Here is a 27,771-nt window from a genome sequence, read left to right on the forward strand (position 1 = left end):
GATAAATGAATATCTTTAGCTAAATAATTTATAAGTCTGGAATTATAGGAAAGTACTAATTCTCGAATAATATATAAGTTAAAGAATAGCTTAATAATAATTTATTACTTAATAGGCCTTTTACTATAGTTCTAATAAATCTAGTTACTATTAAGAATAGAATATGCGAAAATAAAGTCTCCTATAAGGTTATTAAAGCCTCTTATCTAGAGCTTTCTCTTCCTATTAAAAGTCGATTCAAGAATACTATAGATAATATGAAATTCGAAAAAGCTATCTATTTAGAGTATATTAGTATAATTTATAATATAATTCACTATAATAAGCCTTCTTAGTACCCTATAATAAAAGCAGAAATTAAGTAATAATTAAAGGCAAATACTAATTAATATAGAGAACTATATTGGATTTGGTATAAGAATATAGCTAAGCGGGTTCGGATTATCTTTAAGCAAATTCGAGAGTATAAAATAAGACTATTTAAGAATAATAAGTTTTATTTTAGGTATATAAAGAAAAAGTTAGATTAATTAATAGAGAAGAATTCTGAATATTTCGTTATTTCGGACTCTAAGTAAGATTTTTCTATTATTTTTAGTACTTAGGAAATAAGTACAAATAAATAGGAAGTCAGATATAATATAGCAGGCTATACTTATTAAAAATCATATTATTTTGGCGGTTTTAAGGTTTAGGTTATATAGTAAAGGCCGTGGCCTTTTATATATGACTTGCGGAAATCATATAAGAAAGCTAGTTTTTCTATAGACTTAGAGAATAATTCTTTATAAATATTTAATTAATTAAGCTTTTATATACTATATATTATTTATACTTTACTATTTATACTTTTGATTTGTTATTTTGCTATTAAGTCACGTTTTGCACTCTGGTATACTTTATATGAGTTTTTGTCTTATTATAGTTTCTCTCTTATAATATATATAAAAGCTAAATATTTAGTTTATAAAGCTTTATTAATTATATATATAATATAAAAATTATATATAAAGACTATATTTAAATATATATTTAATAAGTAATTTTATATAAACTAATTAGGAAAATATTTATTTAAATATTTTAAAAACTAATAAAATTCTTTTAATAATTATAATAATTTAAGCCAAATTCTAATTATTAAATTTTAATTTAAAAAAATCTCCTTAAATATTTTTTATTAAATAAAAAAAATTATATAATAAATATATAAATAATATAATATTTTAATTACTTATATTAAATATTATTAAAAGAAAATTATTATTTTAATTTAAGAAATATTAGTTTATTATATATTTATAAATATAATAATAACCTTATTTATAAAGTTATAGCTAGATAGTTTTATAATTATATAAATAATATTAAATATTAAGTTTAATAAAGATATAATATATATATATATATAACTTTTAAATATATTTAATAATTACAAATTATAAAATAAAAAGAAATCAAAAAGTATTTAAAGTTATATTACGCGAATAAATAAGGTATTTAATTATTATATATAATATATATATAATAAAATATTATAAATTTAGTTTTTTATTTAAAATATTACTTATATAAAGTTATATTAAATTATATTAATTAAATAAAGAGCTTATAAATACTTAGCTCAGAACTAGAAAATGTATAAAGAAATATATAGCGCTTTAAAAGAAAGTATTAATTAGTTTTTTATTAAAGTTATTTCTTGAAATTAATTATACTTAAAAGCTTTACTTTATAATTTACTTATTTTATTTATTTATATATTGTAACGGCTGGTGTCACATGGGTGCTACGGGTTGGTTTCAGCTAAGGTTCCAAGCTATGGTTCAAACCAAGCTCGGCGTTTCAGTGGTCTTGGCCATACCTACTTATCCACTGCCACACCTCACTTCTCTCCTTCTCTCCTTAGCTTTAGATTCTGTAGGACATTGGAATCATAGATCTTTGAGCATCGTTCCATTGCTTTGTTCCTGCCGTCACATATATTATCTTATTATTATTATTATTATATACTTTATATTTTATAATAAAAGGCTATTTTATAAAAAATGATAAAAAAATAATAAATATAATAAATCTATTTTTAAAAAAGAAAATTTGAAATACTAAATTAATTTTTAAAAAATATTCATATCCCGGCTTCTCCCAAACCGAGAAATTAACGTGCAGCCAAGAGAACAGAGTAGTTGTGGCAGAATCCCGTGAAGGTAATGCAAATCCCCCAGATAATTATAATAGCAGGGAGGAAGATGCTGGGCTTGAGACGTTGAGACGGATGTTGGTGAGCGGCTCAAAGCAGGCATAAGAGACGAAGAGTATGCTCAGCGAAGCATTGTATTGGCCATTGGTCATGTGAAGATCCTTTTGGAGACCATTGATTTTGGCGTTAGCGTAGCATGGTCAGTAGATATTGAGGAGAGGCGCCGAATTGGGGCCTACAATGCTGGTCCGGTCAAGGAAGAACACGAGGTAGAGGAAACAGAGCTATGGTCTAGTTAATAAACAAACGTGCTGCCAGGACTATCGCACAAAGTGGGGGTGTATAAGTTTGTTGATCTTCAGTTGCTCTAGTATCGAGACGCCTTACTTGATTGGCCTCCATCGCACGTTGTGCAGAACGCTGGAGACCCTGGTGCAACAGTACCCATGGTGGAAGAGATGCTCAAAGGATATATATATACCAATAGGACCAATTTCATGCCGAGCTTCTGGAGTAATTTCCTATCCTACATCCGGTAGATCTGTTAGAGATTTTAGTGCCGAGAGTTGGTTCACAATTCTCAGATGTTTTCTTCAATTTTGTCAATTATTAAATGGTTCCGGTACAATTTCTGCTCTTTCCACATCGCCCAAGTCCGCATTCATATCTGGGCTAATGTCTAAACCGCCAAGCTTTGGCTCCTCGACAACTTCAAGGCCAATGTCTACATCGCTGTCTATCCTTGACCGCGATATTTCTCTCAAAACAAGAAAATAGCCACATCCAATAATATATCCCAACTTGATACTAGTTTGCAAATTGCGCTTAGCCAAGAGTATCCGCAATTCTAATTCAACTAAAATTAGACCTAGTAAGGTGGTGCTGGAAGAAATAATGGTCGTTCGTGGTACATTTATATCGAGACAAGTGATTTTCCTTTAGTTATGATTCAGGGATAATTCAGGATGACACCGTCACAAAATGCAAGCAAGTAGCATTGGTTTTTATATTAAAAAGTCCTTATCCCTCTTTCCTAAATGTTGTGCGAATGGCAGCTACTCTACATATGTCGTAATTTGGATCTAAGAGTGTTACAGCTCTGGAAACTGCAACCATGTCTCACGTGATAATATCACGTGGCGTCAAGCGAGGTTGGCATAAAACCACCTCTTCTTGTCTCATTCTGAACCTTCTCTCCTCAGCTTTATATTCTAAGTTACATACCGAAATCGCGCTTCTATCTTGAGGCCTCTGTTCTCGTGCTGTCACACTTTTCAAGCTTACATTATACGTTACACGTGACCTCAGAACTTGTAAATTAAACAAAATTGCTAGCTGCTTATATAAGAAAGTTTACAAAGAATAATTTAATTAACCAGCAGATTTTCTCCCTCTAGTAAAAGAAGATTCCTGGCTAATGAGTAGGTACTGACAATTCTAGGCAAACAATATTCTCCTCAGACCCCTTCCAAAAGCTTGGGGGCGCTCTGACTGCAGGTGTTTGCTCAGGGAAGAGACGCCGGAGAATGGTGGCAAAGAAGTGCCTAAGCATAGGCAAGCAAGCACACGTGATTGCTAAATTTGTCTCGACGCAACTCCACAATAAAACTTGTATCACATCCCCTAGAGTACGAACAGATTCAATAGTTAGACATCCTGTAGAATATATTATATAGAGGGTGTTCGAGTATTACAGGCGAGAACTCACAGGTTGGGTCCAAGGTTTTTAACGCTCCATTTAAGATAGTCATCCGATACGTAGATATGACAGTCACGCTAATACAAACATGTCAGCAAATTCTGATAAATGACGAATATATTCAGGAAACTCACACTCCCCCAACAGTAAACACAAGAATTAGTCCAACCCTATCCTTCCGCAACAGTTGAAGTGATGAAATGACGGGAAGGGGCATCAGCAAAATCACGATATCAGACGTGATGTTGAAGCCACCATTTGCATACCAGACGACTGTGTTGCTAATACAATTGCCCGCCGCCGATATGTCGTATACGCGACGGATAGGTTGACACTGAAATATTGCGACCAGCGTGCTGCCGACACCCCAGGCTATCACGATAACCAGCATTGCCCACGCAGCTCGACGAAAGGGCGTAACGACGAATATACGAATGTAAAGAAGTAAAATTGACGCCTTGGTTAGGTAAATGGTTATTTTGTATGTGCACTGGAAGACCCAAAAAAGCTATATGCCCATCTATCAGCTTGTTCAATACAATTGGTGGGTATAGTTCGTGATGACTAGCCTTAAGTGACTCGAGACGTGATTGCTGTGAAATATCATCTCCGTGCTTTCCTATCCCAGCTTTACACTCTTCCTAACATGTCAGAACGTGGAATGTAGCGTAAAGTATGCTTGGTAGGAGAAGTGGGAGTCGTACGAAGACAAATAACTATTGACTGAGCTATTGACACTGCCTAGGATCTCATTGTTAGTCTGGCATGAGGTTTGTAACACTGGAAATAAGACGCGATTTCATGATACACAAAGTAAGAGAAGGATGACCTTACAAGAGATACAACGATTGCCACATCATCGAGTCCGAAAGAATTTCCTAAAGAGAGTCGTGAAGCCAGCCGCCCTGCAACTACAACAGATGAGAGAATAGCAAAGATAATGCTAATAACAAACACCGTTGTGCCCCCATTGTCTAGCTGCGTAGTAAAATCATTTCTAATCAGAAGTTCCGTTGTCGGGAGGTCAATCTCCATAGAGCCTTTGATCTTTGAGCGGCCTTTGTCGCTCGCCACTGCAGTGTCCAAACGAGAATCATATGCTAGACGTTTGGAGTAATGGATTGCTCGCACAAAGCGAGTCGAACTCGAGCATCTTCGAACTTCGACCTCCGTTGCTCTTAGTAAGGGGTGTGCGGGGTACCGTATATACCCTGGTCTTCCATTATTTTGCGCTACTAGTGGAACTTCCGTGCTTTCGATAATAAATGCAGCCAGACGGCTGGCAAAGCGAGTAAGAGAGGAGCTGGTGGCCTAGCGGGAAAGACCAAGTAACTTCCTACTGTAAGGAGGGGCTATCTCCACGCCGAGTCCACCCGCTTTACGGAACTTCCCAACTTGAAAGGTTAATTTGGGCATACCAAAGTAAATACCGCAATTTGGAAGTCATTAGTGGGTCAGGTTTCACAACAAAGTTTTACACTAGGGTTCTATTGGTCACTTTATGTCCCGATTAGGAAGCTCGTTTACCAGCCACGTGCTTGCATAGTTTTAGCGTCTTACGCGCCCCGTAACCCCGCACTCGGGGACCGCAATAATATGGAAGGCCACGGCTCGGGTATCTAGCCTTATTTCAAATAGTTACAAATAAAGTTTGCGCCGTGCTTACAGTACTTTGTCAAGCTAGAAAGACCCAATGCCCCTCTGCTTCTCGATAGGGGCGCAAGCCTTACGGGATATTTCGGAAAGGTTCGGCTAAGGCTTACAACATAGAGGCCGAAATAAGTGTTATATGGAAGGTGGCTAGTGCCGTGTCACCCCGGTGGGCGGGCCGGTCACCTGCCTAGGACTCGTGGTATTTTACTCTTTGTAGGTAAATACATGCTTTTGCTGATTAACACCTATTCTACCCTATGCCAAGTGTGCTCATTCAGTTCTGTGCGCCTAAGAAGCTTGCTAATGCTGGAGACCTCTGGTAAACTAGTATTATTAAAGAAAGCTCATCAACTTGGCAGGAAAGGAGAAGTTAAAAAGAATTTGGCATTCCAACACACTCCAAAACTTGCTTTGCCTTCGTATAATACGGGTGAATCCAGTAATCTATTCTTTAGTAACACCCTTCCAGCTAATAATATATTTGAATTCAAGGCTCGGGAAAGAAAACGGCAAAAGTTATATTTTTAATAAACTTATTTTGTGTTCACAGACCAATGGCGCCAAGTGATATCACCGTTATTATTGAGGGTAGCCAAGGGTCAAGGTTTGCCCCGGCTTCGCTGTGCAAATGTACGAAATGCCTTTCAGCCCAAGTTATCTCCGGTTATCCCCAATTGACACAGGAGATGGTCAGCCTATGAAGTGCTACGGAGCAGCCGAACATTTTGAAGGGGTTGTAAATTATTGGAGTTGCGCATTGTGGGGAACTCAAAGGCTCGGTACCTAACAGGCTGATTCCAAGGCTCCCTTGTCCATTCAAATAGCGTAACGCTTATGAGCCCTTACTCCGTGTGGCGTGAATCCTGGAAGAACCCCCCGCCATTCTAGGAGTGGAGGCAGTGCGCCATGTGGGATTTGCGTCTGAAGGCACCAGCTTTGGCGAGAATCAATGCCGCCATATCCCGAGTGGCTTAAAAGCATGACTCGTCGTGGTTATCTCCGCTCGCAGCAAGGCATTCACTCTTTGTACATTACTTGCTCATAGCCCGCAGTATCCAACTTTCTGTGGGTCTTTAAATTGATCTTCATTTACTTCTTTCAACCCGCAAGATCGCTATTCGCGCCTCAGTAATCCTTCAACCAGAATGGATCCTCGAGACTCTAAAGCAGAGCCACCGCTTGAGCTCGACACAGTCAAGACTAATGATTCTGAAATCGTTGTTGTTAAAGCTGAAGTTGTCCCAACGTACGATACGAAACAAACCAAAGCGCTTCTCCGCAAGATCGATCGTCATTTGATCCCGTTCTTGTCGCTTCTCTACCTCCTTTCCTTCCTAGAGTGAGTCGCATTATTCAAGTCGAAAGTGACCATCAACTGACGTAGATGAAAGTCGTACCAACATCGGCAATGCAAAGCTTTTTGGCTTGGAGAAGTCGCTTGGGCTTGTAGGCAATCAATATAACACAGCCTTATGTAAGTTTAAAGAGCCCCAATTGGTAAAACTGTCCTGAATTGATGGCTGATCTTGGTTTTCCGCAGGTGTCTTCTGTAAGCCGCTAAAGTTAGAAATCGAAAATTTATGCTTATGCCCCCATAGTCGTTACATATGTCCTTTTCGAAGTACCTTCTAACATGTAAGCACTACTTTGATCTATTGCATTCGTTAATACTAACAATGGCAGGGTCCTGAAACGCTGGAGACCAGTATGTCATCTAGATACCAAAAACCATTTTCGTGCCCACTAATTATTGCAAGTCCATGTGGTTCCCGATCATTATGCTCGGATGGGGCATAATTATGACTCTTACCGGCCTCGTCAGAGATTTCAACGGACTTGTAATCGCCCGCGTGTTCCTGGGAATTGCAGAATCTGGTCTTTTCCCCGTGAGCTTAGTTCCTGTAAAGACCTTTCGCACTAGCTGACCGCATATTTCTACAGGGCGTCAACTACTATATCACTCTATGGTATTGTCGACGGGAGTGTGCATTCCGTGCAGCAATCTTCTTCTCCGCGGCCACTGTTGCTGGCGCATTTGGCGGTCTACTTGCACGCGGGATCAACGAAATGGCCGGCGTGGGAGGTAGGCCTGGATGGGCGTGGATTTTCATCCTTGAGGGTCTTCTCACAGTGTTCATTGCCATTGCTGCGTTCTGGGTTCTCGCCGACAGCCCCAAGACAGCAAGCTTTCTGAGCGAAGATGAGGCGAAAGAAGTGCAGGCAAGATTGGCACATGACAACGAAGATCTGGCTGCTCACTACGACACGAAATTCATGTGGCACGCCTTTCTAGATTGGAAAATTTGGATGCAATGCATGTCAGTATTACTACCCTGCAATGTTGAATTCGGGCATGGCTGAACACGATTTTGCAGCGCTTACCTAGGAATCCTGGCTCCACTTTATTCCTTTTCCCTCTTTTTACCCTCCATCATTGCTGCCATGGGTTTCTCCGCAGCCACATCTCAATTGCTCACGGTGGTTTGTCCCCCTAATTCCTTTATTTAGAGAACATTCTGATAATTTCCCACAGCCACCATATGTCCTAGGCTGTCTCTGCACAGTTTTAGGTGGATACTACAGCGACAAGCTTGGAAAGCGTGGCATGTACGAACTCTGTTTCCTGCATACTACCTCAGCACAGCGGCTGATAGTTTTAGCTTCCTTTTCGGCTTTTGCAGCCTAGCCATCATTGGCTATATCCTTCTCATCGTAACTAAAGTACCGGCTGCTCAATACATCGGAACATTTTTGGCTGCGTGTGGGGTGTAAGTCTGTTAGTTCTAAGTCTCTTCATATCGCTAACAGGCAATTAGATACCCGATGATTCCAATCATGGTGATGTGGAATGGCAACAATATCGGAGGTAGCGTTAAACGAGGCGTCGGCATCGCCATGCAAATCGGCTTTGGCAATTGTGGCGGAATTATTGCCTCGTTCGTGTGAGTCCCCTATCTCAACCAACCCAGTGACCAATGACGAATTTTATTATCAGATACAGGAATCAAGATAAGCCTCGCTATCTTACTGGACACGGCACTATTCTTGCGTAAGTTTGCAATTCTGGCTGCTTATTTTGATACCATACTAATTGAACACAGTTTCCTAGGCTTGGCGTTGATCTTCATCGTCATTCAAATGGTTTGCCTCACGCGCATAAACAAGAAGCGCGAAGAGGCGTACGGCTCTCCGGAAGGCTATACTTCTGATATGAAACGTGCTGAGTCGGACCGTGGTAATGACGCGAGCTTCTTCCGTTACACGATTTAGAACAGCGGTTGTGGGACACAGTTAGCATTCTAGCCAGAGGCCCAACTGCTTGGACTTGATGAATGGGTTCCAGTAGTCGTGATTTAACTACCACCATACCCACTACTCTCGTCTTCTCAGCCAAGCACCCTCGCCTTTCACAATTAATAGAATAAATGCTTTTAGTGACCGCAGGTGCACTTTTCTTTTTAGTTCAATTTTATAATTATATTTTTAATATAAGAAAAGTTTCTTTAATATATTTTATAAAACACTTTAAAGAAAAGTCATTTTATAAGCTTATTATTAATTTCTTTTATATTTAATTTTTCTAAATCTTATTTCAATTAATTATTTATAATAATTAAAAGCTTTATAATTCTTATTTTTAAAATTTAAAGCTATGAAAATTCTTTTAATTATATAAAAGTTAAAGCTATTTAAAAGTTTTCTACGTAGGGGTACACGATAAGAGATTGTTGGTAGGATGTTGAAACGAATTAAGAAGAGATTTGGAGTCTAGGGACTGCTGATCGAGGAGGTGCTTTCTCCCAGATTCCAGCGAGCACAGGTGTAGACATGGGTATCTGCAGCCAGGTTCTCATGGATTAATCGTAAGACATTAGTAGGGTTTAGTTTCGTCCGAACCACTGTTAATCGAAGGCATTTGGAAATCGATGGCAAATATGCACAACTGGGTCCGAGGCGGGGAGGATCTGTCATCTTAGAAGTTATTGGTGAGAATGACGAATCAACATTGTAGTTAGGCATCCTGACTTTGAGGATCTTGATCAAGGCACAGAGCGGTCTGAACAGTTTTCCTTTCGCAATAAACGAGTAGCATTAAAAAATTTCTAGAATCTAGAGAAAGAAATTAACCTGCCTTTTCACCACCATCAGTTTTTCTCTCTCAGTGAATGTTGTTGCATGTCATTATGTAAACCATCAATTGAGCACATATTATAAATTTTATTGCTAGATATAGGGGCCTTGATTGGTTGATTATTAAATAGTCAGAATAGTCGATCATTTTCCTTTGTTCGATAATGGAATAAAAGTGAATTATTTCACACCCTCGCTTGTACTGGCTGAATTTCTATTTATTTGGCGTCATCTCCTGGCTCCTTTCTCCCCTTGAACCAACACGAACAACCACAAACACTTACCTCCCTTCCACAGCTGACAGATCAGCCATTACGATGGATGGCGACCCAGTTCCCCCCACTCATGACACACGCTACTTGCTCTCTGGCCGTAATCCTGCGAATGCCGTTGGCGACAACGAATCCCAGCCTCTTCACACTTCCGGCACGGTATCAACTCGAACTCCTACAAGTGCGAACACAGAGCCAGAGAATCACAACGATGGTGCGACCGAGACGCAACCGGATCACCCGAGTTCAGTATTTACCACCCTCACTGTCAAATCCTGTCCGTGGGAGAGATGTCCTATCGAAATTCTAGATACGATATTCGACGAAGTGGACAACAAGGGCTTGAGGTACTTTGCTTGGGGTGGCTCAATGCCTCCACTTGTAGTAGCACTCCGGGGTCTGAATCATTCTTACAAACAGGCACTACAACGATTCGTGAAAGCAAGCGGCCCCCATCTGCGGTTGGACCCTCGAACAGGGTACTGCATTCGAGACATGAATCGAGTGGAGCTAGGTACCTTTGAGGACGCAAATCTGCTACTTGAGTAATCCCCACTCTCTATTACAGCAAATGTAAGACACTGACGAAAATTAACAGTGATCCTGTCGATTCTGGCTTGATCCGGCGCAGCGACAAAGGCCTCAATTTCGTTGATTACGGGTTTCAAAGACCTGAATGGTTCACCTCTCAATTCCTTCTAGCCGAAAACATACGAAAAGTTCATCTTTCTCTCAACTTGCATTGCTCTATGTCAGACACAAGCATTGCTCATTTCATCCCTGAATTTCCATTCTGGTTGCAGGGATTCAAGCTGCTTTCTGAGGTAACGGTTCAGATTCCGGTCTTACATAGACGGATCGATGGAAGTAGACACCAGCGAATAGTCAATGCCGCCATGGATCGAATTTTAAGAAAGGTTGGGGTCCAAGGTCAACGTCTTGCGACAAAATACAGTGGTCTCGGCACAAGTGTGGAGATCTGGGTTTGGAAAGCCTGCCCTGGACAGACCATGAATTGGTCGCAAAACCTCGGCACAATCTGGAAACGCCCGCCCGAATATTACAATCAAGATTGGTGGAAGGACGAGACACCATGGGACCTCTTAAACCTCCGCTCGCACTTCCAATTGAGGATGGAGGAGGGCCAATTCGTTATAATTGGAGGACAGTGGGAGTCATGGGGATTAGATGAGGACAGTCTCTTAATGTATTAAAAGCGGTGAACGACATCCAAGGAACTGGGAATACAACTCATTTCGAGAGAATTGGAGACATCCTCGCAGTACAACAAAATTCGGACTAGCATTCAATTAGCTTTTCTCTTGATCTACTTCTTCATGGCACATCCCCTGACCGCTCAATGTTGAACTGCCACTAGAAATGCACTTTCCAATTCCTGTGAGCCTGAGCACACAACCCTTTGAAAACATCTTAACCATTGCCCCTTGCTTAACTTTTGGTTCTCTAAAATTTGAACCAAGCTGATCCTCTCAACATTGCAAGTTGGGTCCTCTCCTACCCACTCACAAATGCATCCAACCTTGCCTGGTCATATACATCATCTTCAACCAGCCTCTCCCACTTCTGCTAGGAAGTCAGTTTCTTATCACTCTATGATTCTTTCTTGAGCTTACTCCGTCAGCTTTAACCTTGATAATTGTTGGCAAAGCAGTCACCAAGAAAGGTTCCTGTTTCCAAACATTATCAGGACTCTTCCATCTATTCATCTCGTCAGGCCAAAACACCACGAAGAGAATGGCAAATACCCACTCTGGTTTCAATCCTGCGTAAACGGCCGTAGCAGTCTTTCCCGAGTCCCCGAACTTGGCATTGACAAATGACTCGGCATCCCGACAATCGCTACACCACATCCTTCCCTCGACGGCTGATGCGTAGATAACAAGGTAGACTGGCTTTACGGAGGCTAAACTCAAGTTTTCAGCCACATCTTCTGGGCTTTCTGTGGAGAATTTGAGAGGCATCACGAAGGTGACCTAGTGGGCTGCACCCGGGTGAAAGTGATTTGCTGCAAAGAGCGGGGCTGGTTTCGAGTTCCGAGTTCTTAGGGGGGGGCGGGTTTCGGGGTTTGCGGCGAACTTGAGTTTGTTGTGTTGAGGGAGTGTCAACTTATCGGAGTCGAGAAGTGGAGAGTTGAAAGATGCGTGCGGATCGCGTGCTCGTTTCAGTGGTGTTGCCCCTGTATTTTTGCCGAGATTCGCCTCTGATAAAGGTAATCCGACACACACGTGACCGAAACAACTAGTAAACTACGTTGTTGCAGAGTTCTAAGCCATACGGGCCCGAGAAGAGAGATGAGCACGATTGAGGTGAAGGACTGCACTTTGATATCATTCCATGTAATAACAGACGATAGGCGTGCATTTTTAGCAGCTGTTACCTCGTTAGGTTGGATTGCTTCTAGCGATGCTGACTTAGGGGTATTATAACAACAATGGCTCACGGTACAGGCGAAGGAGTGGAACAATATTTATCATGAAAATCAAACTTCAAAGCCCTATGAAGTATTTCCGCGCCTTTCAAGCTTTGCAACACCCGTCGGCCTCATTAGCCGCTGGAAGCCTTACCCCGGGCGTGGCTTCAAATTCCAGCGAATAGCATGCTCCTTCATGCGGTGGCGCTAGCCAGATCTCCAACCTCACTCTTTCTTCGTTCGAGACTCAAAATCTCTTTCGAGATTGTCTGGTGCCTTTGTTGTGCCTGGAACAAGCTCAGCCGTCGTGCACGCCGTGTTCCAGAAGGCATCTGCACCTCTGCCTTGATTTCGTCGAGATGGAAGCGGGTAGGAAGAGCGTTTTGGTGGCAGCCTTGTCAACATATGCCGATCTACTTGCCAAAAGCACATCGGAACCCGACCCCGGGCAGGGCAAAGGTAAAGGCAAAGCGTCTGACGATGATGTTGATCTCGAAGCCGAGAGACTGGATCAGCTCAATCTCTGTGGGGAACTTATCGCCGAAGCAGCATCAAGCAAAGATAGGGTTAGTGCCTTTGGAGAAGACGACAATAACAAGCCTCGGGGTGCGATTTCCAAAGGCTTTTCCCTAGATTGGCATGCTTCGAAGGAGGCTCTGTTCACCTCGGAACCCAAAAGAAAGACCGCCGTGCTTCAATGTCACGACGCTCCAGAGGAATACACTGATCCTTTCACGGGCTTTCCTGTTATCCAAGAGACTGGATTCGAACCAGGGCCTTCGAGCAGGCCGCCTCAGCCAATGCGAAACTATTCGTGGAAACCGGCAGCTCTCGAACCGGAAAGCCCACAAAATGGGTGGAAAGCACCAGCCACATTGACAAGAGCAACCTCTCTTCCGATGAGTGGGAAGCCATCGCCACAACCAAAGCCCAGTGATCTAAAACAAAGCCTCCAGGAAATGGGCGAAAGAAACATTGTCGAGGCAGAGAACGCACCCAATCCAGCCAATGTAAGTACTAAATATTTCTGTGCACAAATTCGAAGCTCGTCGCTAAACTTTTACAGAAGGGTGGTTACCTGAGCCGTATCTCCAATCTCACCTCGAAGGCGTTCAAATCAGCCGTGGATATGTTAGGCATGAACCAAACTAACAAAATTCAGCCAATATATCAGGATCCTCCTCCCAGAGAAAGGGGTTTGGTCAAGGTCCGGAATAAATCGAGAGATAAGATCCAGGACCTGATGACCACCCCTGTTGCAGTGGCAGCTGGGGCTGGGAAACGAGCGGAAAGCCCACCTCCGGCTTACCACACCTTGTCACATGGTGCTTCTGTATTACCACAACCACATGTCGTCGACAGTCCGAGATCTAAACAAGAGACGAGGAGATCCAGCAGCGGGACTACAACCCATCCAGTATTGACAGACGATGAAGCCTTCGCTAGAATGCTGCAGGAGGAGGAGTATCGCGAGATACAGCAGGAGCGAGACATGCTCCTGGCTCTCTCCCTGGCAAACGGAACGGCAGACCGCGGCGATGTTGAACTGGCGCATTTCATGGCGAGGGAATATGAAGACTTGATAGCATCAACGGGGGCACCAACGGGAGCCACAGCGCATGGAGTTCAGGCTTCTGATTCCAAAGAGCTTCCGCAATTCGATTTTTCCCAGTGGGACGCACAAACGCAACAAGAGCAACTGGACCATCTCTATGCCCTCGAAATCGAAGAGTCGCTCCGCGCAGAAGAGTTGGCCAACGACGCGGGGTGGGCCGAAGCCATGAGGCTGCAAGATGAATATGACCGGGAGACAGAGAACCACGAGGCATGGGAGGAGTACAAGAAGACAAACTTCGAAGAGTGCGTTGTTTGTGGAGACGAGAACCATAAAGAAGAGTTCCTGCGACCATGTGAGCACGGATACTGCGAAGACTGCTTGCAAGCAGGTTTTAAGAATGCATTGGCTTCGAAGACCCCGTTCAAGTGTTGCAAGAAAAACTTGAGTGTGGACGACTGCACTGGTCTGGAAGCAGACTTCGTCGTCAAGTACCAGGAGCTGATACTCGAACTTACAACCCCGAATCCAATGTACTGCTGTAATGTCACCTGCGCAAAGTTCTTGCCTCCAGCATCGATTGTGGGCGAGGTTGGCACGTGTGGGAGTTGTAAGACACAGACTTGTCGGCACTGTAGAAAGAGGACCCACCCAGGAGTATTCTGTGAAGAGGACCGGGAAACGAAAGCTGTCAAAGATTTGGCTATGCAGAAGGGTTGGAAGACATGTCCGGGCTGCAATCACCTAATTGAGAGGCAGTCGGGATGTTTGCATATGATTTGCTCGAGGTGCCAGACCGCATTCTGCTATCGGTGTTCAAAGAGGTGGAATGATTGTGAATCGACCTGCCCTGATCGTCAGTTCCTCGTTCCCCCTCCTTTCAACTGGCTCGTGCTAATGCTGCAAATATAGCAATATCAGCGACACACCCAAAATATCCAGGGAGGAATTGATCCTTCGAGTACCAAGCATGTTTATCAGATTCCTGTTTCACGGGTGGTTGGTCATGAGATTCTTGACTCAAAATTCCTCAAGCTGTTCTTGGATTTATACCGAATATAATAAATAGCATTCCCTTGTTCTACTTTCTTCTCTCCTTTGCAGTGCTTAAGATAGGGTCCCGAAGTTCAGAGACCTGGGCTGAAAACAGATCAAAAGGTTCACCTCAAGTTCCATTTACAACCTCATTCATAAATTTCACTAGAATACATTATGAAATCCGTCAAGAAATTTTAGTCCCTATATCTCGCCAGGCATTTTGGACTGCACTCACATTTCAAACCAAGATGTCCTCGCAAACTTACAACCCCCGAGCATCATCAGGTTGATCTCTCATCTGCCCTGAACCAAGAATACTCTGTATCTCGTCCTTTACATAATCGTCGCCTTTAACATCCTCTGGCTCATCCTCACCTTCATACTCCTCCCGACTGGCATAGTCGTCTGGATGCTGCTCGAAAGAAAACGGAATTGGTTGCTTAAAAGGTTACTCGATGCATTACCAGGTGGGTGAGGATGGAGTTGTTCTTGGATATGTGACACTGGCATGAGCTTTAAGCAGTCTACGTTGACGATATCTACTCAACAGGCAACGTGGTGAGATTTCACTTTCAACTGGAGCGAAGTTCCGCGTACTAGAAGTACCTTGAAAACCTACCGACTTTGGTCGAATGGATTCTACGAAGACAACGGCATAAAGTATCGGGAATACAGGGCATTATTTTATAAAGGCCACTAAATGCCCTGTAAGGTCTTACTTTAATCTCCCTATAGCTAGTCCTAGTCCCCTATAAGCCCTGTAAGGGTCCCCTGAAATATGGCTTACCTCGCTAAACCTCTAATTTCGATTATTTTTTGATTAGTTCGATTTTATCTATCTAAATAACTATCTAATATATAGTTACCTTCTCTTGACCCTTCTTCCTTCCTTCTTTATACTTATTCCCCCCTTCTAAACGTATTATCTCCTTTACGTAATCAGGAATTACTATAATCCACTCTTGAATCTTGCTCTGGGGAAGGTCTTTCTAGTATTTCTCCCACCTTACTCTCAGCTTCTTCCTATTACTAGTAGGTCCCCGCTTAGTAGTTTCCTTTTTTATCCAGAACCAGGCTTTTTTAATTATATTAAGATCAGGTAAGTTTCCTGGCCAAAGTATCTTTATAATCTTCTATAGATTATAAATCTTCTCCTAGTAATATAACTTGTAAGGTCCTATATTATTCTCTTATATAAGGGTATTAGGATAATTTTTTTAGTATTTCCTTGCAAATAGCAAGAGCTTCTTAATTAAAATCTTCTTCTGGTATTAATACTAATTAATTTCTCTTTGTCTATTCTTTATAATATAAGTACTAGTCTTCTTATTATACTTCTATATCTTTCGTACTTTTCCAGGGGCCTTTTTATAAGCCTTCTTTTATTCCCTTAGCTATTTCCTTTACTTCTTTTCCTACTTCTATTTATTAGCCTTCTTAATTAATAAGTTCTTTATATTAAGATTAGCTTTGCAATTTCTTTTCTCTTATAAAATCTTCTTTTCCTGTATATAATAAGGCCCCTTTTTATTATAAAAGAAAGATCCCTAATATATAAACTCAGAAAATCCTTTTTATCTTTTTTATATATAATACTTATTATATACTTCTCTAGATAATCTCTATATATATCTTTTTTCCCTTATATCTCCTAATTAAATAGTAGTCTTATTTATAAAAATTATATCTTTCTAATTATTAAGTATCTAATATTCTCGCTCCAAGTACTAGGCTAATCTTTCCCCTTTACTAAGGGTATTCAAGCCAGGCTTAACTATTAGTTTATATTAAGAGTAGCCTATATAAGTAAGAACCTTTTATATAATTCTGGATATAATCTTATAATTCCTTTTCTTTACTTCCTTTATAATTATAGTATAAGAAAAGCCTCTTATAATAGAATTTTAGAGAATAACCTTTAAAATATATTTAATTACTTTAGAGGAAATTATAGATTAACTAGATCTTGGTATATTAAGTATATATAAGACTTCCAAAGGCATATTCTTATTTTCTATCTATTTATGCTTTCTAGCTATAGCTACAAGTCAATAAATAGCTAATCTGGGTACTCCTATAGCTTTCCTAATTTGTCCCAAAGACTTCTTATCCTCAAGTATATAAATAACCTTAATTCTGGCACTAGTAAAGTATTCTTTGGGCCTAAGAGTAGCAAGTATAAAAGCAGTTAATAAAGCGGGTAATAAAAGGGCTGGTTTAGCTAAATTATTATCTGAATTATCCAAATCTAATAGTAAATTATACTATGTATCCTCTTTATCTTTAGTATACTTGTTAGAGCGTTCGTTATCTGAGGAATCAGGAAGAGAGAAGAGCTCTAATTAGCTATCTAATAAATCAGGAAAATTAAATAAACCTCTAAAAGTAGCTATAATAATAGCTAAAGTAAAGCGAAAGGTATCAAGTGTTTTTCTAATTAATTAGAATTAGAATTCAGAACGAAATATATATAGAGAGATATATATTAGGGCTAATTACCCCCCCTTTACTCGCTACTAATTAGTAGACTCGCCTATATTTATGGGCGTTTGGGGGCGTTTAGTACCTGTCAAGCTGCATAAGCCCATATTAAGCCTTCAGGGCACTTTTAGCAAGCTTATAGGGGCTTACAGGGGACTAGGACTAGCTATAGGGAGATTAAAGTAAGACCTTACAGGGCATTTAGTGGCCTTTATAAAATAATGCCCTGTATTCCCGATACTTTATGCCGTTGTCTTCGTACCATGTCTTGAACACTGCTATGCGGTGCAACTCAACGATACAACAACATGATCCGTCCACAGGAGGGGAAAATCAAATCAAATCAAATCCCATCACGGACCCAACTCCAAGGGCTTTATTTTGAACAACCAGTCTTCTGATACCAATTTTGGCACCTCCGAAATGGGGTCTTCGGTTTCGGCATCCACCACTTGATACCACCAGCTCCCAGTGCCTTCCTTATACTCTCGCGAGACCACCATGATGCGGTATGTTGCTGGCTTTGTCGGCTTCCTAAACCAGAGATGATCATCTAGCTCAAATTTTGGTTTACGCTAGCAAGAAGTCAGAGATGAAACAGAAGATATCTGAGGATGTTTGGCTTACTTGCTGGACCGGGGGGTTGGCCACTTGGGTCATCGCTGTTTCCAATTCCTTGAAGCACTTAGCAAGTCTGCTGCATATGGCGTTACTGTCAAATCCAGAAATTAAAGAGTAAAACTTGTGAGGGGGACAAACGTCAAGTTTATGCTCCCCCGTCCCGCGGTAGCTTTCTGCGAGTAATGAAATGTGATGGCTTTTGAAGCCTGGATAATAAGAGCTTGGTCAAGGGGGTACGAATTTGATAAAAGATTGCAGGAACTAAGTTTTTAGAGAGCAATGAAATCTCAAACTTAGCTTTTCAAAGAAGATATCGTTACAGAACACTCTGTCAGACGGTTATGTGCTGTCTATATTCATAACTACTCCAACCTGACTCTTAGAAAAGTAAAGAAAATACTGATAGCAACCCAGGTTAAAATAATGTTCGATGCATGCTGCGCTAAATATTCTTCAAAGTAGTAACAAATCTGAAAGTTTGCACGACAATGATTCATGAGGTCCAGCACATGTTGATGCGCCCCACCCGCAGCAGCCAACCTCTATGAACTTCCCTCAATGCTTGGTTGACCAACAATCCCTTTAGCATGAAAGAAGGTGCAGTCGCCATGGCAATGGCTTTATGCCACTTCGCAGGGCAGGATGGAAAATGGTCACTATACCTGGTGACCAGCACAATCTCTTTTGACAAACCCCAGCGGAGACTCGAACTCGAGGCTATTATCCAACTCCAAGTTGCGAGTACTTCAAGTTCAAGTAATTTCAGGTATTGAACCTCGAAGGAGACGCTAATATAGTTACTTGAGACATTCCAATGTTGTTGATAATGCTCACCTTGTAATTTAAAGTAGAAGTATTGTCTAACTTGCCACGTTTGCGAAAAGTGAATGGGAAAAGTCGTACAATTCCTCTACAGATGCCAAGGCATCAAAGGCAAGAAGTAAGTACTATCTGTTACCTTCTGTTTCTTTAAACCCCAATCCTATTCACGTCTGCTGTCATACATCTTCCACAACTACTTTCAAACAGCCAATCTTCTACTACAACTCCTCACACATACTCTTCTACAACACTTCATACTTTGAATCTTCTAAAGCTAAGTCCAACAATCTGAACTCCATCTCAACCGCAACTATGCATCTCAACACTATGACCTGCGTTCTCCTTGCCCTCCTTTCTATGATCACCGTGGCTCTCTCCATTCCTTCTGCACTTTCTACACGCGAGATTCACAACAGCGGTAGCGCCATCTTCAAGGGTGATTATGGTGACCGTTCCTAGGAAGTGAGCGGCACCCTTCACGCATCAACTCACCCGATTCTAAGTCACCTTATATTGTGCGTGCCGCGGAATGGGAAGTCATTAATTCAAGGAGCTCTGCTCCGAAGTTGAGCTCCCAAAGCGTGACATCTCTGGCCTTCAGTCCCTGGTTAAGCGAAGCAAAGTGAGTCACTTGTATTGTACAGTGACTTAACTTAACCGACTTGGACTTGCCTTACCGCCTCTCTGCCTTCCTATCGGTACCTGGCCATGGCAACAAGCTCCATTCCGCAATATCGTGACTGTGGTCCTCGACCTCTACTACCATAGTGGACAGATATGGTTGCCCGGCGGTCCAGGCTTTTGTGAGAGAATCGACTGTGATACGACCATGGCAGATTGGGGTGCCGAGGTTATCCTTTGCAATGATGTGAGCGAGGCAACTGGCCCTTTGCCCCCCGGGTCTTCATTAAAGTGGTTCCTAACAATCTCTGCTCCCGCTTTCTAAAAAAAAAATCATAGCTACCCACCCTGATGGACCGTACCTGGCTAGTTTTGCCCAAGATACAGTCCAGGAGTGCCCAGGAAATCGGGTCGGGGGCCTGCCGTGACCTGGTGGCCAGATGTTTGATACCGATGGCTACAACATCATCACGAAGGCCAGCAGTGATCGCAATCATCTCGGTATACCAGAAATAGTGGAAAACCCACACATTTTCGGCCCATCTTCTCCCTCCTCCTCGGATAGTTCGTAGAACTCACTTCTTTTTCTCAACCCCATGATTAAAAAAAGAGGAAATCTACTCTCTCGGTCCTCAGCCTCAAAGCAGAAACCTGTCTCTCACACATATGTGCAAATTTTCACTGTGACAGGCTGAGAAAGGAAAGAGAGCATCTATCTTCATAATCTCATTAGAGTGGAGCAATAGAGCAACAGCGATGTCATGGAAAATACATGCAATGATGTATAGCTGCAACCGCTCCCTCACGTGCCCTCATGCCCTCATGCTCAACAAATGTGCAAATGCAACCCTCAAATCAATCAATACTCAAAGTCATCATCAACCGCGGGCCCCTTATTCTTGCTCACGCTCTCCTGTTTCCTATACATCTCCGCCACCTGCCTGCTACTCGTCGCCTCATCCGGCTTTTTATCATCCCTCACTTTAATAAACCGCGGAAACCGAAGACTAATGCCCTTCTCCCCACTTGGATCGACGCCTTCCTTGCATCCCGCCTTGTATCTCGGGCTGAGCGTCAGATCAGCAGTCTTGACTTCCCAGACGTACCTTGGCTCAAACCAGACATCGGGTTGATGCTGATTGCCTGAGGAGTGCGAGTAGAAAGGCTTTGGGCGCTCGATGACAACGTCTTTCAGTTGTGTGTGCAGCTCTTCGAGGACTGCTTCCGAGAAGCCGGTGCCGATGTTACAGACGGTTTCGTAAGTGTCCGTCCCAAGGTTGTAGCAGGCGAGGAGGAAGGCACCGTAGACGGAGGTGCGTTTTCCTTTACCGTAGTAGGCTCCTAGGACGACGAGATCGAGGGAGTCGCCGATGCCGGAGAGGTAATCTTTCTTAATCTGCATGACGTTAGCAGTTGCGAGATGAAGGGGATAAGACAACCTGCCTTCAACCAATTTCGACTTCGCTTGCTGGGTTCATAGCCACTTTCTGTGCCGTCTAACATCTTGACCATGAGTCCTTCGCATGAAGCTTTGACACTCTCGTCGAGAAAATGTTGAATTTCATCAAGTTCTTGACCGTTCATGCTCGTGGCGAACGCGAACTCGCCTTCAACGGGCGAGAAAGCGCCGTGGAGCAGCTCTCGACGTTCTCGGAGAGACTTGCCAACAAGGGCTTCCCCGTTTAAGAAAAGGATATCAAATGCAAAGACGCAAACTTTGACTTTTACGTCCTCAACCTTGACGTCCTTCTTCTTTCGGGTCATGAGCTGTTGGAAAGGGAGGACTTTCTTTTCCACCAGATCCCAGGCCACAGTCTCACAATCAAGCACGAAGCTCTTAGTATCAGGCTTCACCCACGTGTTCAATTTTTCCAGAATATCCGGATATTTCTTGGACAGGTCTTCAGAGTTGCGGGAGAAGATAGCAGCGAGGCCACCACTCGTCTTCGTAGCAGCTTCTGTAGGACCACGATACCTTTGATCCGAGTCCTTAGCAACGTAATGGATTTGAGCTCTCTCGCCATCGTACTTATACTCGCAAGTAAATGTCTGATTCTCAAATCGATCAAGCACCTCAGTGATTGCTTTCGTGGGCTTTGCTAACATGGGCTTGAGAGGAACACCAGGCTGGAGCTTGCAATTTTCCTGGAGGTGGAAGATACCGTGCTCCAACATAGCAGGAATGATAACGTCGTAGCTGGGCAATTGACTGCAGAGTGTTAGGGTGTACCTAAATTCTCGAAGACAACAACTTACCTGTGTACTAGCTTGAGCATCGCCTCACCCGTTGCGAGCTGTTCAGTGCTCGGAACCTTTCCGGAGCCTTTGGCTTCGATCTCGTGGCAGACCATCGCTTGAGCCAATGAGACGAGAACAGTCCTCTCAGCCAGACCAAGACGCAATTTTCCCTCGAGGAATCGAACAAGATACTTTGCTTCGCTTGGGCCTCCTTTGTCTTTGGTGATATCAACCTTCCCAGCTGAGTGACCATCGGCTGCGGATAACAGCTTCTTGATGAGATCCACTTTGCGACCTTGAGCACCGCTTCCTGAAGTGGTAGCGACATCCATGAGACCCTTGTGGACAGCTCGAACAGTCAGAGGCTTTGGCTTGAACATAGTTGGCTGGTTGGCTCTGCTCTTGACAGCTACCAAACCAAGATCACCGATTTCTTTCTGGTCTTGCTTGATCACTTGCAAACTTCGGCCAGTAGATTCGCCAATTGCTTTCATAATGAGAGACTCGCCAATTCCCAGCTCAATTCCGGCGTAGTCTGCCGCGAGTTTGTTAATCATGAGGAGAACAGTTGGGAGAAGATCATCAGGGGTCAATCGCAAGACTTGTCGGAGGAATAGAGAGCAGTGTGCTGCGATCACAAGTCGCTTTGTGGTCATCTCAATCAGAGAGAATGTTGTACACAGAGCAGCATACGGTACTGGTGTTCCGGGTTTCCAGTCGGGATATGGATCTTTGGTCTTTGCCTTCAATGTGATCTGAACCTTCTCGCGGGCCTTGGCTGCAAGCTCTGGCTTCTCATCTTCATCATCCTCGTCTTCCTCTTCCAGTCCCTCTTCAACTTCTGATACGGATGCCGAGGCATTAGAGTCTCTTCGCTTTAGCTTGTCATTTGAGCTCGAACTGCCCGCCACACCACCGTCAGACTCGTCTTCCTCATCTTCGGCTTCTTTCTTGACTTCCTTCTTGACTTCCTTCTTAACCTTCTTTGGAGGGGGTGCTATACTCTTGGACTTCTTTAACGATGGTTCGGGTTTGGACTTGGGTTTCGGTTCGGCATTTGGTTTCGGTGGATCAGGCTCATCATCTTCCTCCACCTCCGTCTTTTCCGCACGGCGCGGTCGTTTTACAATAATATCTTCATCCTCATCGTCCTCCTCGACCTTGATTGCTTCTTTCTTGACCTTCTTGTCAAACAAGGGAGGAGATCTTGATCGCTTTTTCGATTCTGCAGGGTGCACCGTTAGCAGATGGAGTTGAGCTCGCCATATCGAGACCTACCGGTTCCAGGCTTCACATTCTCCTTCTTCGCAATTGCATGCCCCTGAAGCTTCGAGGTGACCTCTGGCTCACCTGCACCCGCCATATCTACATCTTCATTCTCCTTTGACGCGCTCGAACTTGGAGCCCCATTGCTTGTGCTTTTGGACGAGAACGAAAGCTTCGACTGCTTCGCTGGAGGTTTCGGGCCGTTGGGATTCCCAAAGAACTTCCTACTCCAGGAGTCTGAATTAATAAATTGATTGACTTGACATGTGCGCAGGGAAACGCACGTAATATTAGTTTGGGAATCTTTGACATACCCCAGTGTAGCTTGCTTGGGAGGCATCTTGCAAAAGGACCTTATGAGAGGATTCCGTGCTGTAGTCGCAACGACGATGATGAGTCTTCTGGAAGCCACAACTGCCGAAGAAACGGAACTGAATGCGTCTGTGATCAAAGACTTGGAAGGGAGTCGTTGGGAGATGCGATGGAAGGTACTGATCGACAACAGTGCTGCCTGCCAGAGATCATAATATGTTGTTATTCGCAGGAAATCCTGAAGTCTCAATGAGCATCAGATAGACTTGCGTTCGATAGAATTCGTAGTATGGCAATGGGCGTGGAATCCAGCAATTGATGTTTCTGGTAATAAAAAAACCTCCAGTCGCGTCTTTCGATGATGTCGCGTCGGAGCGTGTAAATGGAAGTGCTAAAAACAGCGAGGGATTTGATAAAGCCACCCCGAGTTTTACCCTGAGTGACTCAAAGCGCGGTGAGTCTTCGGCGAACAGAACAAAAATATCTCAGCCTCCCCCACCACAAAAAGTCGACAAGATCAATTGAGATAACAAGCACGCGACAATGGCCGCAGTTCAAGATCTCGCGGAGCGAGTCAAGGCCACAACAGTCTACGTCGACACAGACGTCGGCCTGGACGAGGAATCCCAACCTGGCACCGAAAGCAAATCTTACAAGACATTGGCGTTCGCCTACATTCAACAAGGAGGGAGTGAGGGCAAGACCTACCTGTCGCGGGCCTCTACAACTGGTCCAGTCAGCGCAGATGGCGATCCGGCAGAGAGACTGGTCTGGAAAGACCCAGCCAAAGCTGCTATCAAGAAAGCCCAAGGCGCATTGGATGCACACAAGAAGAAGCTTCTGAAACAGCAGCAACAAGCCGCACAGGAGGAAGAGAAGGAGAAGGCACGTCTAAAGCACCTCGATGAGGCAAAAAAGATTGTTCTCGAGGAGAACCACTCTCTGCCGAAGGCTGTTAAGGTTACAATTGGAGACAAGGACGTGGAATTGGGCGAGGGAGATATTAAGGGGACTCGAGTCAAGGTGTCTGGTCGCATCCACCGTCTACGACAACAAAAGCAAGCTACCTTCATTACACTGATTGACGGATACGGACATCTGCAATGCGTTCTTTCTGGCGACCTTACGAAGACCTACGATGCTCTCACCTTCGCACAAGGCACTTCGCTGACCCTCTTTGGGGAGATGCGAAAGGTGCTCGCTGGCCAATCCGCCCCAGATAACAGAGAACTCCACGTCGATTACTACAAAGTTTGGGGCAGATCGCCATCCGATGCAGAGGCTATCACCAACAAAATTTCTGCCCAGCAAGATCAATGGGAGGCAGCAATGCTCGACCAGCGCCATTTGGTCCTGCGAGGCGATGTCGCATCGTCTGTTATGAAGGTCCGGTCTGCAGTTGAGTGGGCGTTTGCGAAGGCATACAAGGAGCTGCGCTTTACCAAGATCAGTCCCCCAGCATTCGTTCAAACACAAGTCGAGGGTGGATCGACACTATTCGAGCTGGATTACTATGGCGAGAAGACATACCTGACTCAGTCATCCCAACTCTACCTCGAGACTGGTATCCCCAGTCTTGGCAACGTCTACTGCATCGAAAAGTCCTTCCGAGCCGAGAAGTCCCTGACCCGCCGTCATCTGTCAGAATACACTCACGTGGAGGCGGAACTTGATTTCATCGATTTTGACGACCTGCTGGACCACTTGGAGGAGATGATCAGCAGAGTCATCACAACAATTATGGAGGATAAAGAAATTGCTGGATATATCAAGGAGCTCAACCCTGAGTTCAAGGCCCCCACGAGACCGTTCAAACGCATGCGGTATTCCGATGCAATTGATTGGCTCAACGCACAAGATCCCCCTATCCTCAACGAAGAAGGCAACCCTCATGTTTTCGGCGACGATATCGCTGAGGCTGCAGAGCGGAGAATGACTGATATCATTAACCTGCCCATCTTCCTGACACACTTCCCGGTTGAGATTAAAGCCTTCTACATGAAGAAGGATCCCGCTGATCTTCGCGTCACGGAAAGTGTTGATGTCCTGATGCCGGGAGTTGGAGAGATTGTCGGTGGTTCGATGAGAATGGAGGGGTATGACGAGTTAATGGAAGCATATAAGCGTGAGGGAATTTCACCGAAGGAGTACTATTGGTACACCGAGCAGCGAAAGTAGGTCTCCCCATCCTTCCCATATCTCTGATCCCAGGCTAACAACGGATTAACAGATACGGAACATCCCCCCACGGTGGCTACGGTTTGGGACTCGAGCGATTCATCGCGTGGATCTGCAAACAGCACTCTGTCCGCACATGCTGTCTGTACCCCCGGTTTATGGGTCGATGCAAGCCATAAATCCAACCTTTGCTCTTGCCGATCATATCAGATCTTGCCTTCTCTCCTTTTGGCTGTCAGAACAGATAAACATAGATTCCCTTTTCCAATCAATGAAGCGTGTGAAGCGTAATGACTAAACATCATAAACTGTCACATCATTTTCAGATCGCTGAAGATCATGCTCCAACTGTCCACTTGAGCACAAATGCATGATGAAACGTCCAAGACCGACCAGTTCATGCCAGCACCGGGGAACCTAAAAATAGTGAAAACCCCACCAAACTTAAAACACTCCAACCCAATTCGACCCTGGGGGCAATCCTTAAAGAACCTTGACCTCCGTGTCTGATTTCCTTCGCATGTAGATAAATCACCACTGGCAAATCACGGATCGTGAGAAGATCCTTAAATAAACCTGAGGGAAACGGAACTTGTTCTAGAAGTAACCAGGTCCTCGGATCGCTGGATGCGGGTGCGGTAAGGGGGTGCTTGCCGCGCCTCAGCCACGGATTTTAAGCTTTGGTGAAACGGGCTTGTTCGTGGGACCGGCGAGTGACAATACAGCAATTTCGATTGTGCTTGATCAATTGCAAGTCAGACTTAATTGCATGATAATTCAAGGGAAGATTCAGAGACAGGCATTTGGATTGTCGAAATTTGAATTGGGAAAATTGAAAATGAACGGTCCTGTACTCAGCAGGTGGGGAAGATGGGCGTGCAGCTCGCTTGCACACCTCACTGGGATCGGACCGCCAGGGAGAAGAAAAGGGGGCTGATAACCCCCAGAGCCAGGGTGTTTTGACACATTCTCCCATCGCCCTACGATGGGAATTGATCCTGATACGAACTGGGAGGTGAATCCGCCCAATCTGTCCGGACTTGCAGGTGCCGTCTATTCTCTGTATCAAACGATGATGCTCTCTGAGGAGGATGTCCTGACGTTGACTCGAAAGAGGAGGGAAGCTTCGTTCGTCGCATTTGGTAATTTTGACACATCTCCCACGAATCAGGCAAATTGATTATTATGTACGCTTGAGCTGCGATGTAGGGTTCAAACAGGATCAGGATCAGATGTAGGTGTCGTCCGTTTTGTGTATCAAGCGATCGTGCTTTGCCGAGCGCAGGGTATCCGAGATTCAGAAACGTTCTCGATGATGCAGGGACAAGGAGGCGGCAAAACGAATTGAAACCGCAAACTTGTTCCCAGTCGCAGTGAGAGGTACACGTACTCTATCCCATGTACCCGCAATATCCAGTGAATGTATTCGCGAATGGGGCGGGCACGCGAGATAGAGAGGTGAAGTGTGGAGGCATTGATCTGCATATGATTTTCGTTCTGGAATAAATTTAATTTACAATCTCTGGTACCACAGTACCAAGATGTTCTGTACAATGATGGGCACATGACGAAAGTTTGGAGGGCATAAGGCTCATCTGACAGGCACAACGTCCAATGTTTGGCGAGGCTCTTGAGATGACATCTAACGTTGACACTGTCTCGATTTGTTCGGATGACACGGTGGATGAGGTGGAATGGGGAGGAATGGGCTCGTTCGAACGCCGCTCCATGATTGGGATGGCACGAGAGATATGCGTTCGTGATGGTGCAAACAGGAGAGGAATCAGATGTACCAGTATCACTGTGTCAAACCGTCGAGCATATGGGATGGAGTTGTAGCATCAGACGTTGGTGTTGTGGCCGCTTGAGGGTGGCCATTTTGGGACGGACGCACCCCTGTCGATTGGCTGGGCGCTCACTATTTGCCCCTGACGCCAGCACTAAACCGCATGCAGCCTTAGCCTGGCCCAATACAGGAGCCGACCCTGGGAAATTAACCACCATTTCTCGACCTGCCATCTCATTACACCTTCGCCAACTTGCTCTCCTCCCCTTCTCTCAACTCTTCCTCATTCTTTGCTTCACCCTCTTCTTTGGCCGTCTCGACCAATCCACACTCATTTCTCAGCTGCTTTCTCAGCTGCTTTCTTCGCTGCTTTCTTCTGGTTCATCTATTTACTTACACCCTTTATTCAACCATCACGCTCGCTCAATCAGCTTCTGCCGACCTCCCCTGGTTCTTTGTTTGACAAC

The 27,771-nt window shown here is 43.9% G+C and overlaps 7 protein-coding genes across 7 annotated transcripts; 4 read left to right on the forward strand and 3 right to left on the reverse strand.

Moving 5' to 3' along the window:
- Positions 1-3,367: 3,367 nt before the first annotated feature.
- K444DRAFT_617336 (uncharacterized protein) lies at positions 3,368-4,941 on the reverse strand. The gene is made up of 6 exons (XM_024881103.1): positions 4,734-4,941; positions 4,604-4,640; positions 4,469-4,536; positions 4,034-4,407; positions 3,909-3,976; positions 3,368-3,823 (listed from the first exon to the last, which is right to left on the reverse strand). The coding sequence occupies exons 1-6, from the start codon at positions 4,932-4,934 to the stop codon at positions 3,615-3,617; spliced, it is 957 nt and encodes a 318-aa protein (XP_024731779.1). The 5' UTR covers positions 4,935-4,941; the 3' UTR covers positions 3,368-3,614.
- A 1,633-nt stretch (positions 4,942-6,574) lies between these two features.
- Positions 6,575-8,999, forward strand: K444DRAFT_617337 (MFS general substrate transporter). The gene is made up of 13 exons (XM_024881104.1): positions 6,575-6,891; positions 6,944-7,026; positions 7,093-7,101; positions 7,151-7,187; positions 7,236-7,257; positions 7,310-7,438; positions 7,494-7,870; positions 7,928-8,033; positions 8,086-8,159; positions 8,213-8,320; positions 8,369-8,494; positions 8,548-8,601; positions 8,654-8,999. The coding sequence occupies exons 1-13, from the start codon at positions 6,698-6,700 to the stop codon at positions 8,820-8,822; spliced, it is 1,488 nt and encodes a 495-aa protein (XP_024731780.1). The 5' UTR covers positions 6,575-6,697; the 3' UTR covers positions 8,823-8,999.
- A 1,001-nt stretch (positions 9,000-10,000) lies between these two features.
- Positions 10,001-11,169, forward strand: K444DRAFT_633773 (uncharacterized protein; the record flags this gene model as incomplete). Its single annotated transcript, XM_024883659.1, has 2 exons — positions 10,001-10,434; positions 10,554-11,169. 2 exons carry the CDS (start codon positions 10,001-10,003, stop codon positions 11,167-11,169), a joined length of 1,050 nt encoding a protein of 349 aa, XP_024731781.1.
- Positions 11,148-12,091, reverse strand: K444DRAFT_596639 (uncharacterized protein). Its single transcript, XM_024878445.1, has 3 exons — positions 11,726-12,091; positions 11,590-11,674; positions 11,148-11,539 (listed from the first exon to the last, which is right to left on the reverse strand). The coding sequence occupies exons 1-3, from the start codon at positions 11,935-11,937 to the stop codon at positions 11,471-11,473; spliced, it is 366 nt and encodes a 121-aa protein (XP_024731782.1). The 5' UTR covers positions 11,938-12,091; the 3' UTR covers positions 11,148-11,470.
- Positions 12,092-13,258: 1,167 nt separating this feature from the next.
- K444DRAFT_92813 (uncharacterized protein) lies at positions 13,259-15,194 on the forward strand. Its single transcript, XM_024888813.1, has 3 exons — positions 13,259-13,396; positions 13,453-13,471; positions 13,549-15,194. The coding sequence occupies exon 3, from the start codon at positions 13,630-13,632 to the stop codon at positions 14,851-14,853; it is 1,224 nt and encodes a 407-aa protein (XP_024731783.1). The 5' UTR covers positions 13,259-13,396; positions 13,453-13,471; positions 13,549-13,629; the 3' UTR covers positions 14,854-15,194.
- A 5,008-nt stretch (positions 15,195-20,202) lies between these two features.
- On the reverse strand, positions 20,203-23,458 carry K444DRAFT_92835 (DNA ligase). The gene is made up of 5 exons (XM_024888814.1): positions 23,313-23,458; positions 23,041-23,252; positions 21,781-22,987; positions 20,968-21,733; positions 20,203-20,920 (listed from the first exon to the last, which is right to left on the reverse strand). The coding sequence occupies exons 1-5, from the start codon at positions 23,366-23,368 to the stop codon at positions 20,384-20,386; spliced, it is 2,778 nt and encodes a 925-aa protein (XP_024731784.1). The 5' UTR covers positions 23,369-23,458; the 3' UTR covers positions 20,203-20,383.
- A 358-nt stretch (positions 23,459-23,816) lies between these two features.
- K444DRAFT_568753 (putative Asparaginyl-tRNA synthetase, cytoplasmic) lies at positions 23,817-25,880 on the forward strand. The gene is made up of 2 exons (XM_024877212.1): positions 23,817-25,514; positions 25,571-25,880. The coding sequence occupies exons 1-2, from the start codon at positions 23,884-23,886 to the stop codon at positions 25,695-25,697; spliced, it is 1,758 nt and encodes a 585-aa protein (XP_024731785.1). The 5' UTR covers positions 23,817-23,883; the 3' UTR covers positions 25,698-25,880.
- Positions 25,881-27,771: the final 1,891 nt, after the last annotated feature.

This window comes from Hyaloscypha bicolor (assembly GCF_002865645.1).
Source record: "Hyaloscypha bicolor E unplaced genomic scaffold K444scaffold_126, whole genome shotgun sequence".
Classification (NCBI taxonomy): Eukaryota; Fungi; Ascomycota; class Leotiomycetes; order Helotiales; family Hyaloscyphaceae; genus Hyaloscypha; species Hyaloscypha bicolor.

Excerpts from the sequence above, each read along its gene's own strand:
- K444DRAFT_92835 (XM_024888814.1), bottom strand. The coding sequence starts at position 23,368 with ATGCCTCCCAAGCAAGCTACACTGGGGTATGTCAAAGATTCCCAAACT. Across the intron at positions 23,253-23,312 it reads GATTCCCAAACTAATATTAC|GAAGTTCTTTGGGAATCCCA; the intron begins GTGCGTTTCCCT and ends CTCCTGGAGTAG. Across the intron at positions 20,921-20,967 it reads GAAGTCGAAATTGGTTGAAG|ATTAAGAAAGATTACCTCTC; the intron begins GCAGGTTGTCTT and ends AACGTCATGCAG.
- K444DRAFT_92813 (XM_024888813.1), top strand. The coding sequence starts at position 13,630 with ATGACCACCCCTGTTGCAGTGGCAGCTGGGGCTGGGAAACGAGCGGAA.
- K444DRAFT_617337 (XM_024881104.1), top strand. The coding sequence starts at position 6,698 with ATGGATCCTCGAGACTCTAAAGCAGAGCCACCGCTTGAGCTCGACACA. Across the intron at positions 6,892-6,943 it reads TACCTCCTTTCCTTCCTAGA|TCGTACCAACATCGGCAATG; the intron begins GTGAGTCGCATT and ends CGTAGATGAAAG. Across the intron at positions 7,439-7,493 it reads CAGAATCTGGTCTTTTCCCC|GGCGTCAACTACTATATCAC; the intron begins GTGAGCTTAGTT and ends ATATTTCTACAG.
- K444DRAFT_596639 (XM_024878445.1), bottom strand. The coding sequence starts at position 11,937 with ATGCCTCTCAAATTCTCCACAGAAAGCCCAGAAGATGTGGCTGAAAAC. Across the intron at positions 11,675-11,725 it reads TACGCAGGATTGAAACCAGA|ATGGAAGAGTCCTGATAATG; the intron begins GTGGGTATTTGC and ends CGAGATGAATAG. Across the intron at positions 11,540-11,589 it reads TCAAGGTTAAAGCTGACGGA|AAGTGGGAGAGGCTGGTTGA; the intron begins GTAAGCTCAAGA and ends ACTTCCTAGCAG.
- K444DRAFT_568753 (XM_024877212.1), top strand. The coding sequence starts at position 23,884 with ATGGCCGCAGTTCAAGATCTCGCGGAGCGAGTCAAGGCCACAACAGTC. Across the intron at positions 25,515-25,570 it reads TGGTACACCGAGCAGCGAAA|ATACGGAACATCCCCCCACG; the intron begins GTAGGTCTCCCC and ends ACGGATTAACAG.
- K444DRAFT_617336 (XM_024881103.1), bottom strand. The coding sequence starts at position 4,934 with ATGGAGATTGACCTCCCGACAACGGAACTTCTGATTAGAAATGATTTT. Across the intron at positions 4,537-4,603 it reads GTCAATAGTTATTTGTCTTC|AGTGTAAAGCTGGGATAGGA; the intron begins GTACGACTCCCA and ends CATGTTAGGAAG. Across the intron at positions 3,824-3,908 it reads AAAAACCTTGGACCCAACCT|GGGATGTGATACAAGTTTTA; the intron begins GTGAGTTCTCGC and ends TTCGTACTCTAG.